The following is a 15,349-nucleotide window of genomic DNA, read 5'->3' as shown; positions in this document are numbered from 1 at the left end:
ATACATGGCTAATTTTTTTTTTTTTTTGTCAAAATAAATACATGGCTAATTAGAAGACGGGTTTTTTTGGTGACCCGACCCGAAAAGGAAATAGTTGACTTTGCCGCAACTCTGACTGAAACAAGGTGCGTAACAAACAAATGTAAGTACTCTAAATGTACGTTGAGACTCCCCACAATTTACAACTTTTACCTTAATCCCAAGTAGGGATTATTTATAATTGATGAGCCTATAATAATACAAATCCTAAGACCAATTTCTGCTCTGCATGTATCAATTGCAGTTGATAGTAAAGGTATACATGAAACATACAGATACAAAACAAAATATAAAAACATGTCCAAGCCAGAAACCATGAAGCTGTTAATTGATCTGTGACAGAGGGGAGCGTGGAATAAGAGACGGCTTTGCTTCTTTTCTTCGAAAAGATTCATATGAATGGTTTTCCCGAAATTCCTCCAGAAGGGTATCCATCGGCATGGCCCGAAGTGCTTCAATACTACTCTTGCTAGGAACATCTGGCTCTGACCGAGATGGTGTTGTGCCCGTTGGTTCATAATCCTGACCCGATTATTAACCCGCCACATTAAACAAAAAACCACGTTAATGCATTATAGCATTTTCCTCTAAGCAAAATTCGAAATGAAAACAGTGAAGAACGCCATGCTTCATTTACTAGTTTTGAGCTTAAGATTACCAAATCTCCTTCCTTGACTGCTTGACTCAATTTTATATAAACACAAAGGGGAACTGTGAAACCTCAAAGTGTAGTACCTTATGCTACTTGAGAAAATAGCCATCCAATTATATCTGTCTAGTGGAGAATCAAACTTAGAAAAGTCCTAGCCCTTAGCCAAACAGGGAAACTTTTACAAACGGTTAGGGAAGTAACAAAGGTTGTCAGCTTTGGTCTCGTCACTACTCTCTCTCTCACTATCTGACTACCTAATTTTTGAAGCCCAAAAGGCAAAAGAATAATGTCTGCATCCAGCATGAAACAGATGGCTTACTTCACAATTAAAAGTTATGAAGAAATAAATTCAGGCAAAGCGTACAGTTCTCACTGTAGTGAAGAGTGAAGCCTATTGAACATCTATAGACAAGTGGACTAATTAAGATATCGATAGACAAGTTGTAAATCATCATACCATATACTGCTCATTGAAGGCTTCATTAGCCTTTTGTCCTATTACGGCAGACTGCATATTATGATCATTCTGAAGTTTCTCAAGCGTCTCAGAATGAGCTCTTGAAGCTGTCAGAATTTCAGATACAGACCTCCTCTCTTGCTCTGACATGCCTGAATTTTCAGCAAAAGAGCAATCACCAAGCATCAACATAATTCTTAAGATCCATTAAAATCGCACGAACAACCCGTTAAGGTACATATACATGCACAAAAAGTAATATATAAGGTCCTCCTATACCAGACAGATTACTTTCAGAAATGCAAAGAATAAAATCTCTGTTCTACCAGTGATCTGCCCTTGCATTGCTGGTTTTGCACATACAAATTGTAATCTGCATGGCTATATTGCGATAAATGAGTGGAGTCATATATAACACAGTGTCAGTAAGGCTGAAACTAGGCTTGTTTTGAATCTATCATGAGTCATGCCATACAACACAGGCATAAGCACTAATAAAAGATCAACAAAATGCTATACTTTGGCTTGGTCACTAAAATTCTCTCCTTTCTTTAGCAAATTGCAATTCTGATTGTAGATCTCAGTATTCTGTGGTGACTTTTAAAGATTTAAGTGCTTAGTGCAAGCATCCTAGTACCTCGCAATAACCACATTAAATTCCTTTGTTTGAAGGTCCACAAAAGATCAGAAAAATGGCCAGAATGAAGGAAAGCTCATCACAAACTCCCCCTCATGTTATTGGCATGAAAACAAACTGACAGGGAATATTAACAAATTATGTCAGCCAAGATTTGTGGATATCCAACACTAACTAAAAATATGTAAATGGCACAGAAATGACACAGACATGTATCTTTTTAAAACAAATGACATTCTATACAGACTCTTCTGCGTTTACAGACATTTATCAGTTAAATGACAATCTAAATCACAGGTTTAAATCTGGTATTGGAAGCAGTAATAGTTTGCGAGTATTACCATTAAAGCATTGGATTGTGTCTTCATTGGATCTGACTACATCCACTTCAGCTGCAATTCTTGCAGAGTCTATCTCAGACAAATGTTGCTCATTACCGTCACAGAGATTCCTGTAAAAAAAGTTTTAAAATCTATTTGATACAGTGCCATTATTAATCATCTTTCAAGCAATCAATAGCAAACCTATTTAATATCTGCCTCTAAATGTTCTGCACGTTTCAAGTAACTAAAGACTACCACATCCAGGAAAAAGCAAATCAGTTGCATGAAATTGCACAGTCCAGGATGCATTCATTTAACAGTAACAACCCCACCCCCCCCGGCCAAAACCTGGGCCCTCTCTAATTTCTGTCCAACTCCAAATTACCAAAACAGGATCCAAAATAACATTTGCAAGATTTGATCTTTAAAACCAGCTTCTGGTTAAGATTAATTGGATCTGACTGTCAACTAGTGACTTTTTTTTTTTGCTGTTTGAAGGAGACAATTCAAAGCACAGATGCTAAGGGCACAAAAGCTCTGTCTAAGGGAGGAAAAGAACTAACATACTTAAGCAAAACAATGCCTTTCCTTCCTTATTAACCAACATTTAACTTTCCTATTTCTTCCATTATTTTAGAAGCCTTAATTACTGTTCCTTTCACAAATGAAGATAGTCTCCAAAGTTTAGCACTGACCTAACAAGTGAAGCCATTTTAGTGACATGTTGACTGCTCATCTCAGTAACAGATTCCTGTGCTTTCTCCCACCTCTTGATTGCTGCTTGAGTAGTCGATACACTAGATTCAAAAGAAAAGCAAGACTAAAGAAAGTACAAATAAAGTGGTAAAAGAGCACCACAAGAGCATAAATATAAATTTTAAAGCAACACTTTATCCAGATAGGAAAAACAAAGATTGTATTTCCCATGTAGAAAGAAAAATTACAGTCCAAGAACATAGCCATCAACATTTCATACCTCTCCTGAAAAAGTAACTCCATCCGACAATGTTTAGCTGCAGAAAAGTCAGCACTATCTTTTATATCATTCTCAGCCTGCATGAAATAATCCTGCCACTTTCTTTTTGTTTCTGTAGTAATACCATCCACCATCGAAATGTGCCCATCCAAAAATGTTTTATTTCCAGTAACTGTCTCCCTAAGATTGACAAGTCTTGCATCTACCTGTTGAGTTTATCCATCAATCCAAATACAAAGATGAAAGCCTACAGGCACCAAAACGAAAAAATCACAACAAACCAGCTCTTTTTGACGCTGTATGTGTGTGGAAACCAGTGTTGTCATATCAGCAATGAGCTGCTCTGCATTAGACCTGGATTGTTCCTACAATCAGACCAAAAATATAAGCATCTCAATTCACAATCCCAGTTTCAGTTTTTAGGTTTTACAATGTACCTCATAAGCCTTCTGAAATTCAGCAATACTGTTTGTCTGAACTTCATCAATCTGAGATGCATGTCTTTCAAGCCTTTTAGATTCTTCCATGAGTTTTTCAAGGAAGCCATGTATGCCATCCGACGTGCTTGTCAAATGCTCAACACCAGCATTAAACCTCTGTGGGTTAGAATAGGTCAACTATAACATGAAACTAAAAGAGCCATAATAAAAGTGCACTCAGGCGCGAACCAAATGTATGCAATTCAATCGGCAAAGTAGAAACATCAAGTTGAAAACAATAGAGGACTACCAAACAAAAGGTAAATGTATGCCCTCCTTAAGCTAAGATGCAAACCTGGCGAAGTTCCCTCGCAAAATGTGCCATTTCCCCTTGGTGTGTAGATAGTGTATCCTGAAGTTTGTCAAAAACTGACTTTGCTTCAACAGAATCTGCAGCTAAGAACTATATCCACAGGTCCAAAACATTTGTGAATAAGAACAATTAGCCAATCCAGCTAAATATAAATCTTAGTAGATCAAATAATGTGCACTTCTTACTTCTTCAGTAGAATCTGCATCAGAAGCAGCCAAAGCTGATATTTCCTCCAAAGCAGCATTCGATGTAGCTCCATGCAGTCGAACAACATTTTGCATAGCCTCAAAGTGGGAGATAAACGAAGCCTTTGAGGCACTTAACTTTTTCTTAATATCTGCCATAGCCTACAAGCAAATATTTTAAATCATTGGACACAAAAGAAACAAAGCAAAGAATTGAAAGCCAAATGACCATTAAGAGTTCTTGCAAGTTGAAATCTAAAAGTACCTTTTCATGTGACTCAAGAAAAGAATGACAGAGTTTATCAACACACTCTATGTGGTCATTTTGCTGGGAAATTGATCCAGTTACCATTCTACAGAGGGAACTAACTTGCTGTGCAAGCTCAGATTGAAAGTTGTTCACAGCGAACTGGTTGTCAGCAATCAATTTGTCCTCTCTAGCTATAGCAATCATTTCATTTGAAGATGAGTGGTATATGAGGTATCCAGTGTAAAGGCTCATAAAACACTAGCCATAAGGAGGCTACATACCAATTTTTGCTAATAATGAAGCATTATCCTGAAGAGCTTTCTCCAAATTAGCCCGCAAGACACATGCTTGATGAGCCAGTGCATTTTCTGTTGAAATTTCCAGACATGGTTCAGAGAGAGAGAATTAAAGCACCATTTGAAATACAATCATCCATGAACCTACATTTGAAATACAATCATCCATGAACCTACCCGCTTTCTTCTGTTCAGATATATAATAGTCTCGTTCCTCAAGAGTATATTGGGATCTTCGCAACTCTTCTTCCGTAATAGCCAACAATTTGGTGGTTCTGTACAAATCTTTCTGCAAAACAACTCAATTAGTACTTCAACATCTAGAAACAGCACACAATATTTGTAAACAAAGAGTAACCTGGGTACTCTCTAGCTTGGTCCTCAAGTCTAAGCACTCTTGAACTTGAGCATCGTATCTAGCTTGCAATTCCTCAAGTTGCTGTTCATTGACAACAAAGAATTGGAATCATGATGCTACAGTAGCCACCTGGAGTGAAACAGTAATACAATTGCTATTCGAAATGAAGCTTGCCTTCTGATGGTTTTCTATTGTTATTCCCATTTGTTCAATTTGATCTGCCATTGCCTATGCAATTAAAAGAGATTATGAAAGCGATCAGCAAGTTGATCCAAATGCATTAAAGCAAGCAAGGAGGAAACGAAACAAAAAATGTACGAGACAAAAAATGATATCTTGATCCTACACCTAGCTGTGACCCAACTTGTACTCTATAGACCAAAAATTAGAAATACAAAATGTAGAAAACAAAGGCTAACTTAAAATAGACCACAACAACTTATCGTACAATAAAATGCTAGCATATCGTACCTGATAAAAGTAGAAAACGAATCTACACTAAGTTTGAAAATTAAAGATAAACCCAATATAGTACCTTCCTCTCACTCTCTTCCTGATAATAACGCTCTTTCGGTATGTAAACTCCATTTTTCTCACGTGCAGCATGAACCTCTGCAGAAGTCAAGAAACTTAACCTAGCTTTCATGAATGCAAGAAAACACTTCGGAAATAATCTAACCACAAAAAAGCACAACGTTTTCCATTTACCTGCTTTAAGCCGGTCAATTTCACCATAAAGGTCCTTAATGAGGGTGGATTTCATCATTTTCTGATTAACCTGCAAGGAAACAAAATATTGACATTTAAGAAGGGTTTCGCTCAAGAGATAATCACAAGTATATCATCATAGTTGACAAAATAATTGGGTAGGCAAACTGAAGCTACCCAAACAGTGTCCTTGAGGCATAAACATTCTAATAAACATTGGTGCAAAGTAAAATTATATACACATGCACAATGCCCAGACAACAGAATACATGCAGGCACTTGCATGTATCTTATCTTAACTACAAAATAGAAAACTAGTTCATCTATATAGAGGAGACCATGTACTGCCTCAGAAACAAACTACCAGTCAGGAAACATCTCCAGAACCGACACTAAAAAACCAAGAAGATAGCATATCAGCTTTGCCACAGGAATGGAATAAACCAATCAACAAAAAGAAAGTCATCCAACTAAGAATTTCATTCATCAACCTAAAAATAATAAATTTCTGTGAAGGTGAAGATACATTTAATACAACAGATAACAAAGGAAAGTTAACAGCGAAATCATACAACTTGCAAGCCTGTATTCTTTGTTCAACAAACAGATAGACAGAGAGAAAGTGGTGAAATTATTGCTAACATGGATTCACACGAGATCAGTTCATAGGTAAAAGAACATACCTCAGGCTTATTCTTTATGTTCTTTGCCCTGTGGGCATAGTCCAGTGTGCTTAAGGTCTCTTCAAGACAATGTACAGCAGGTGAGACTGTGGCAATGATGCACGTTTTAGTTCTTCCTCCCAACGAGTCACGAAGTAAACGTGTAAGCTTGCTGTCCCTGAACCAAGAATAAAAATTGTATATTAGAACCTAAGGAACAAGAACAATATACAAACAACATAATTAACATATAACCATCCACCGAACCTGTAGGGAATATGCCCTAGATGCTCCACAAGAGCATTGATTACTCGTCCCAGTGTAAGTAGACTTTTATTTATTTCTCCAGCTTCTCTTGCACGACCCTAAGGACATTGAAACAAGAAATTTCAAGCAAAGCATAATTTTCAAGTTTTACAGACTATGTTCACTAGCTCAAAATATATAACCATGCAACATACTACAACAGTGCTGTTGAAAATTTAGAAAGCGATCAAGCAATTACCTCCCTGGCACCAGACCTTGAAATGTTTTCGGAACCAGCTAAATCAACTAAGTTAAGCTTTCCACATTTTATGAGTTCTTCACCTTCAGGGGTTGCTTCCTTGATGTGTATCGTTATGGAAAAGAGAGAATGCGACCGACTGTACAAAACAAAATTAATATAAAAATTGAAAAAAGAAGTGAAAATTGTTATTAAATGCCATAACTGTAGAAGAGTTACAACCTAGATTGTTTGTTTAATAAGGTTTCTGCGGTACGACGTTTTGCAGACCCCCTCTCAAGTAAAGTAAAAATCTCACTGGCACTAGTCACAATTTCCTCTTCAAGTCCTCGCACAAGAACTCCTCCTTTCCCATCTTCCATGAGTGGCAATTGCTTTTTCTGCTTGTCCTCCAAAGCAACTTTAGACAAATCATCAGGGGCTAGCAGATCAGTAATTTCCTCATTATACAGCTCCAGGAATGTTACTTTAACGCTGTATTCTGCATTCTGTGACTCCAGTGTATCAAATATTTGCTTTACAGCCCTCGGTATTACACCAGCCTCCGGAGGCAATTCACCATTAGGGCCACTCTAGTGATTCAGAGTTATAAAGTACATGAGAATTAAGAGAACCAAGAAAATCCAAATCAAAAGCAAAACGCAAGTAGATGCTTTATAAACACCACGACAAAATACCTTGGACCTCTTACATTCACCTTCCATGGTGTAAGTTTTACCAGTCCCAGTTTGCCCATAAGCAAATATGGTACAGTTAAAACCCTCCAGAACTTCATTGACAATTGGGACAACTGCTTGGTCAAAAAGTTCTTTCTGCTGAGCTGATGGACCAAAAACCTGAACACAGCAAGGTAACCAAGTACGATTAAATTACAAGCAAACTTGAAAATACTGAAGTGTTTGTTTTCCCAAAAATCAAAAACGAAAAGAAACGGGGTCTTCAACTTTGAATCTGTAAATTTTAAAAGGTTACAAGTTCTAAAGAGTCTTCGAAGTTCAGAGTCCCTTAATGAAGGCAATTACAATTCCTATCCTGACGCCAATCTCCGAGAAACAAAGATACTGGAACAATTACATAAAACCTTTCCTCCATTTTTCTCTCACCATCAAAGAAAAGGCATGAAATCAGTCAAAATTTTGATTCCTAATCTAAGCCCTAATTATCGAATGCTCAAATCTCGAAGCTTGAAGCGATGGAAGTGGAGATGCAGGCCAGAACAAACTAGATAGAAAACGCGTAACTTGGGTGTTGGGGGAGGGGGGGGGGAGCAAAATTACCTTGTCAAAAGTAAAAACCCTATCAAAATGCTTCCCAGCAATACTCTGCGACACTGAAACCTCTCTCTGATAATCGTGGCAGGTCACAACCTGGGGTGCATTGTTCCTCAATTCGTCCTCACTAAACGGCCTGCCAAGTAGCAAATTTGCATTCAGATGTTCAATATTTGAACTTTTTTTCCATAAACAATACCAATGAAAAATAAACCCTTAGCCACACTACTACATCACTAACGCAAGCACCTTTAAGAAGGCAAAAAAAAAATTTGAAAGCGCCTATTTAGCGATTCAGTAGTGTCACTTTGGAGTACCTGCAACGAAGAAGGACCTGAACATTAACTCCTTTTTCTTTCTCATGCCGACTCGACATTGTTTTCTAGCGGCTATGAGAAAGAGTGTATTTGGAATAGAACCGAAATCTTCTTACTAGCTACCCAGATCTCTGTTTTCTGTATCTACGGTGCCGGTTCAGTGTCAAAGGTTTGAGTGAAATCTGAAATGAGAGCGGGATAGAGAATTTAGCAGTGGGATTTGAATTTTCCAGGGCCGCTCTCTCTCTCTGTTGCCCTTTGATCCCGCCGTTGGTTTCTTCGTGGTCATTTGGATCCGACGGTTTATGGTCTGTCGGAATATTATAATGGTTTTATTTACAATGACGCCCTTCCGGTTTGTATATGGGGCATCTGCCCTCTTTTGGGCTGCCCGTTGGATGGAAGACTTGAATAAGTACATGGGCTGATCTTAAGCACCGAAGTTAGGTCCATGGGTCCAAGGCCTGATTAACTGGGGCTTCGCTTCTCCGGTTAATCTTTCCATCGCAAACATCATCTTTTCTATCGTGAATTGTTTAGTCTCGGAGAAGGAAACCAACAAAATTAACCCCCAAAAAAAAAAAAAACAATAACAAATTTGTTTTGCAGATCTAGCTTCAAATCAATTTTATTTTTTCCTCAAGGAAAAGCTAAATACAGGGTAAATTTTCAAACAATTTTCCCATTCCCCACTATCTCTCTAGTCTGTGGAAGTGTTTGCTCACGTTTTGCAAGGCTTTGATTGACGCCTCCACATAACTTGGTGTACTTTGTAAATTATCCTTAAAAAATGACAAATCAACTCTTAAAAATTTGATTTCTTAAGAATTTAACCTTGTCGCTTTTTAACTGCATTGCTTAATTAATTAACCCAAAATATGGAAATTCAGATTGAAAGTCTTCCACTGAATTCTTGAAGACTTGGACTAATATATAAAGTACGACGTATAACAGTAATTAACATATTTTGGAATCGCATATTAATACGAGAATTGCAAAGCTGTGATAGAAATTTCAAAGTTTTTAACCTCGTTATTATATTGGGTTCAACGATAGAAAAATCAAGTAATTGTTCTTCAAATTTGTTTCCATATGTTTATGTAGTTGATGTAATATCTACCATTAATTTAGATTATTTTGGGGGTCCGCCCGAGCAAAGTGCGGGTGTTTTGACTTGTGAATTGGTTTTTTGTGTATTAACTTGTAGATGCTGGTGGGTTATAAGGGTAGTTGTATCAGTTGTAATGCATCACAAAATATGAAAGGAATTGTAAAAAATTATAATTTTTAGCCATGAAAGCAGAAGAATGAGCTTGGTATAACAAGCTCACTACAATGAGAAAAAGTGCAATAAGTGTAGATGGAGCAAAAGAACCAGCAAATTTCCCCCTCGTGGGTTGAAATGGAGGTCCAACAAATTTCCCAACTGCTTTACGTCTCTTAAAATCTTGCAGTTGTTTTTTACGAATTTTTTCTTTTTGCTCAATGGATAACGAACCATATCGCTGGTTTGATCCTTCATTGCCAAGTTGTTTTTTAGCAATAAATTTATCGTTATATCCAGCCATCCTAAATATCAGTGCAAATAAGGTCAATTTTACATCTACTATCAAAATGGTGCCAAACATAGGATGCTCCAATAGTTTACACCAGTTTTAACCAACAACAACTCAATTCCAATAAATAAGAGCAACTGCAAAACAATGATGGTAAATTAAGTACTGAAAGCAACACCTTTGTCAGGTAGGCTAAACAAAGTATTTAAATTAATAAAATTAGCAGAGATATCTACACAAATAGGCACACCATTGCGCAAAGAATCCTATACATAGAGAGTTAACAATGGGTTTGTTTGGACTGACTTGATTTCAGATAAAATAATTTACTTCACAAATTTCAATCACCTTTTTATCTTCTCAATTACCTTTTTACATCACACATATCACATCACAAAAAGTATTACAGTAAATATCTCAAATAAATCATCCAACTATTCATTGGTCATAGTAGCTTAAAAGTATTGCAAATAATGCTTCACTTGTTGCGATTATACTACACAAGTGGAAAATCCAAGTACCCTCCATTAAAGTTTTCTCCAACAAAGCTTTATCATTCTTATGTCAAATTCTTATGTCATATTTAAGCCATTAAGTTCATTACTTAAAAGCTATGTGCCCACTTAAGAGGGTATTATAGGCAACCAACATTGGCAAAAGTATTACCATGTTACTATATGTTAGGCTTCACCATTTTCTCCCTACTTGCCTCCGACCAAAATACCTCTACAGAGAATAATGCTCATTTCCCAACCACCTGTCACGAACTAAGCCAAAAGGGCAATATAGAGAACACACTATTACTACAACATATCAACTAGCTTGTACTCTTTGCACAAAATCTGCCATGTCATTTTTTCACTCCCTTAAATACCCCTCCACAAGACAGATGAAAAATTCCCAAGAGTCAGATGCAAACTGCTTTTTTATATATGTATAGGATTCATATTTAATGAAATGATTGTTATTTTTTTATATAAAAAAATGATCTTCGTGAAGACAACATTGTGGAAATAACTTCTAGGGTCCATCCGATATCCTCGTATATAAGGACATTAATTATGTACCAACTCCTTGCCTCTCTTTATTCACTACATCAAGCATGAAAAGCGTTTATTTCTGCAATTTCGACCTGTACATTTTTATATGTCGTTTGGAATCCGATGCATCCCTCTAAAAAGTTAAAGCAATTTTTTTTTATTAAAAAAAAATTTGTCTTTAATTGCAAAAGAAATGAAATAACTCCAAATCAATAAAACTAATGAAGAACCAAGTTTTTTTTAAAAAAAATTTCTAAGTCAAAAACATAACATGGTGAGATAACATTAATCTTATAGATCTAGCTCCTGCATTTTGTTACCAAGCTCATTAAGGTAACTGCCCATTACTGTCGTCATTTATTACCGTTGTCGATAGCATTATTCCGACTCTCTACCCACCATCCACCCCGATCTAAGAATGGTGCTCTTGCCAGCTTCGACCATAGACTTTTATGCAGTGGAGTATATGCTAAGAGAAGGACATTTAATCTCAGCAAACAACTGGGGAGCAACCACATAAATTGTACACTTGATTTCCACAATTACATTCTGCCTTTTTCCAGCGAAGAGCGTAGGTACAGGGGCGAGGGATTGTCCTTCGTTCCAGGAACTGCACTGACCTTTTATTACGAGAGCTAACTAATTCTTGAGGACCCTAATCTGTAGTACAACGGCAGCACATCATGTGCGTGTCAGAAAGCTCCACAACTTTCTGCGACGAACTGTATAAGTGAAAAGGTAAGAGACCTGAGCATGGAAGTTTGAGGATGGGGCTGAACAATTTCTTAGCAAGAATCGAGGCAGGTGATCGTCAAATTGATGAACTCTTTGCTATGGGCCTTTGAATATACTAACATGTTACATGTGCAACTGCATAAATATCCAATATCCAACTGTGGTAAATGGATGGATATTAATTACGAAGCCATGCATGCATGCATGTCACGTCAAAATTAAGAGTCAAGTAAATTCTTGGTCGTTGTAGCACCGATTTGAAGTTGTAAATGCAAAGAACTTGCGAGAGGTTGAGAAAAGTGACTTAGATGAAACAGCCACATTGTAAATTCGGTCAAGATTGTCTTAAATCGTAAATATCTACAGTTAAAGCCCAGGTAAAAGAAAATACTAGTAGATTGATCTGTTTAAGGATTCTGGTTGAACAACTTTCCCCTAGCAATTAATGTCATTTAAGTTTTACTCACCAAACCATCCATGGCGATATTTACTCCTCCAAATCTTCCAAATCAGCAATATTCCACCAGTGCCCTAGTGTTCACCTTTATATATGGAACTCTTGAACGAGGCTCAACGGGCCAAAGTATCAACTTCCTGTCCTGAAAGTGCTATATCTCCTCCAGAACAGTCTCCACTTAGCCATCTCTCTCAAACGATGTCCGGGAAAAACCACAATGACGGCCAAAGAGTTGAGCCCATCAGCCGACCGGCGGGCAACACGGAGCACAGTTGGTGCCGTGCACTTTCACAAGGCACCGGAGTTGCTGTGTTGACCCTTCAACTGTCTCAGGCAATAGAAATCCCTATTTTTCAACAAGCACTCCGCAAGCTCCAAGATGCCCACCCCATACTCAGGTCGAAGCTTCACTACAATCCATCGAAAAAGGCTTTCTCATTCACAACACCCGCCACGTCCCACATCCAAGTTCAATCGTTCGACGCCTCAACAACCTCACACCTCCTCAAGAATCTTTCTGAAAAATGTGGTAACGGGTTTTCCATTTCTCCTCTCCACATGATCCAAGAAAACGAACTGAACAACAACGCATGGGCGAATCCGTACAACTTTCCTGGCAGTGGCATGGACGTGTTCCTGGCTAGTGTTTATGAGCTGCCCGGTTCGAAATGGATTATTGCACTGAGGTTTCACACGGGAGTGTGTGACCGGACCACGGCCGTGACATTGCTCAGGGAGTTGATGGAGCTTGCTGGGGACAGACTTGAGGAAGAAGCAAAGGGCGGCGAGAAGCCCGACGAGGGTCCGATAAAATATCAGGAGAAGATGCAGCAGGGAATTGAGGATCTGATTCCTAGCGGGAAGGCAAAGAAGACTCTGTGGGCTCACGGGATTGACGTGTTGGAATATTCGGTGAACTCGCTTAGGCTGACCAATCTCAAGTTCAAAGATGTCAAGTGGCCGAGGTTTTCTGAGGTTGCGAGACTGCGCATGAATCCGCATGAGACCAACCAGATACTCGTTGTAAGTGGCATTTTATTTAAATTACAATATCATTCCGCCAATCACCATTGATCCTGCATTAGAACTAAGAAGCGATATTAAAAACATACAACGAATGAGTACGGGAATCTCTGAAATCAAGGACTTATAGAACAGGCCCATAATGTTGGATCAAAAGAAACAGTAATGACATTAGAACAAGCCATAACGTTGGATTTTGTTTTTGTTGTCCGTTCACCTTTCCTCTCTTTAGTAGCGGCCGAATCTCTAATTGACTGGACAGTCTGGACCTGCATTGAATTAGGCCGAGTACTCTGGGGTCAGTCTGGCCTACATCCATGTTCCCTCTGATGGAAACCTTGGACCTCTCTCTCGAATAAGTGTGATGAAATTTTGACTCTTATTTAATTATCAAAACTTCTAAGCGGGTTTTGGCCTCTTCAGTGAACTCCTAATTGAAAACTCATGTCTAATGCATTACCAGCACATAATGTTCCCAGGCTGTTGATACTCAAGAGTTTTACTAATATCAAGCTGCTACTCCCAAATGGGATCTTATGACAGTTTTGAAAATCATACGCTCCTTTCTCTAATGTTGATAACACTATAGCTTGTAAGATCATTACTCTTTTACCTTAGAGAATACTATAAATTAACATGATCTGCCCCCCTCCCCCCATCCCAAAAAAATATGTTTGGAGCTTTGGTCAATGTTGCTTAGACTTGTTTTATAATCCTAATAATTAGTCAGTTAACAAATAGGATTCTAGAGAAGATGAATTAAACCATGCAGGTCCCTTTTCGTAAGATTTTCGAAACCAAATTTGTCTTAGAACAGTTTTATCTTTCCTTGATCATGACTAGCTGCATTACAGGGACACCATAATATCGTAATGGTCGGTATTAGTACGTTGATGTCACTCAAATGAGAGGCTTAGAGCCGTCAAGTTTTGTAGCCTGATCCATACAAGTTAATTTCAAGATGCTTTGGTCTCTGCTTCCATATTACTAATTAATATTAAAAAAATATTAATAATGCTCAATTTGGATTAAGTTTTGAAGATTGAAGAAGTAAATGATACTGAATCTAAAAAAAAAAAAAAAAAAAAAAAACTGTAGGGATGCAAATTGAGAGGGATAAAGCTGTGTGGAGCACTAGCAGCAGCTGCACTGATTGCAGCACATTCTTCCAGAAGCAGCCCTGATCAGCGCAAGAAGTACGGGGTGTTGACCCTTACAGACTGCCGCTCCATTCTTGACCCACCCCTCTCTCCTCATAATTTCGGTAACCCTCTCACAGCTGTTGATTGTTTTGATGGCCCGCAAGGAAAAACTAGCTGCAGCAGCACCAACTAATTACTCTACTCTACTCTTTGATCAGGATTTTATCACGCTGCAATCCTCAACTCTCATGCAGTAAAAGGAGGAGACAACTTGTGGGATTTGGCCTCCAGATGCTACTTGGCCTTCGACAATGCAAAGAAATGCAACAAACACTTCTCGGACATGGCTGACCTCAATTTTCTGCTCTGTAGAGCCATCGAGAACCCTAGCTTGACTGCCTCATCATCCCTCAGAACGTCATTCATCTCCGTTTTTGAGGAACCCGTCATCGACAATTCTAATCAGATTCAGAAGGGGGTTGGATTAGATGACTATCTGGGCTGCGCTTCAATTCACGGGGCTGGTCCGTCTATTGCTTTCTTCGACACCATACGAGACGGGAAGCTGGATTGCCTGTGTGTCTACCCGTCGCCCCTGCATTCGAGGGCTCAAATGGAGGAGCTGGTTGAGAAGATGAAGGCCGTCCTCGTCGATGCTACTTATTAGCAAATCTTGCTCTCCATTTTCTAGTACCACTTCTAAGGGTCCAGCTATTGAGCACAAATTAATCATTATTTATTATGTTTAACTCATATTAATATTGATAATTTATTATTATCTACTATATTCCTCTATTAAGAGTAAAACAAACGCCCTTCTTCATTACGGAGGGTTGATCACTTTGTCCTAATTGTGTTCTCTGCTGCTGTAGCCCTTTCGGATCATTAATACATTACCGGTCAGTCCACAGATTACAGATTGCCCATCTTCTATATTCCCATCTTCGTAGCTGTTTCAGTTTTTCGGG

The 15,349-nt window shown here is 38.3% G+C and overlaps 2 protein-coding genes across 2 annotated transcripts; one reads left to right on the top strand and one right to left on the bottom strand.

The window, feature by feature from the left end:
* Positions 1–116: 116 nt before the first annotated feature.
* LOC113694810 (kinesin-like protein KIN-5C) lies at positions 117–8,733 on the bottom strand. The gene is made up of 23 exons (XM_027213690.2): positions 8,429–8,733; positions 8,118–8,247; positions 7,518–7,676; positions 7,063–7,412; positions 6,841–6,979; positions 6,603–6,700; positions 6,357–6,513; positions 5,674–5,743; positions 5,501–5,577; positions 5,140–5,193; positions 4,966–5,046; positions 4,785–4,896; positions 4,593–4,679; positions 4,327–4,502; positions 4,062–4,223; positions 3,859–3,966; positions 3,522–3,680; positions 3,366–3,449; positions 3,085–3,290; positions 2,804–2,905; positions 2,127–2,236; positions 1,149–1,300; positions 117–561 (listed from the first exon to the last, which is right to left on the bottom strand). The coding sequence occupies exons 1-23, from the start codon at positions 8,485–8,487 to the stop codon at positions 364–366; spliced, it is 3,030 nt and encodes a 1,009-aa protein (XP_027069491.1). The 5' UTR covers positions 8,488–8,733; the 3' UTR covers positions 117–363.
* Positions 8,734–12,296: 3,563 nt separating this feature from the next.
* On the top strand, positions 12,297–15,296 carry LOC113694972 (uncharacterized). Its single transcript, XM_027213915.2, has 3 exons — positions 12,297–13,239; positions 14,338–14,503; positions 14,600–15,296. Exons 1-3 carry the CDS (start codon positions 12,310–12,312, stop codon positions 15,046–15,048), a joined length of 1,545 nt encoding a protein of 514 aa, XP_027069716.2. The 5' UTR covers positions 12,297–12,309; the 3' UTR covers positions 15,049–15,296.
* The last annotated feature ends 53 nt before the right edge of the window (positions 15,297–15,349 follow it).

This window comes from Coffea arabica, chromosome 6e (assembly GCF_036785885.1).
Source record: "Coffea arabica cultivar ET-39 chromosome 6e, Coffea Arabica ET-39 HiFi, whole genome shotgun sequence".
Lineage (NCBI taxonomy): Eukaryota > Viridiplantae > Streptophyta > Magnoliopsida > Gentianales > Rubiaceae > Coffea > Coffea arabica.
Note: the sequence above shows the minus strand (reverse complement) of the source record. Positions and strands in the feature narration are given on the sequence as shown.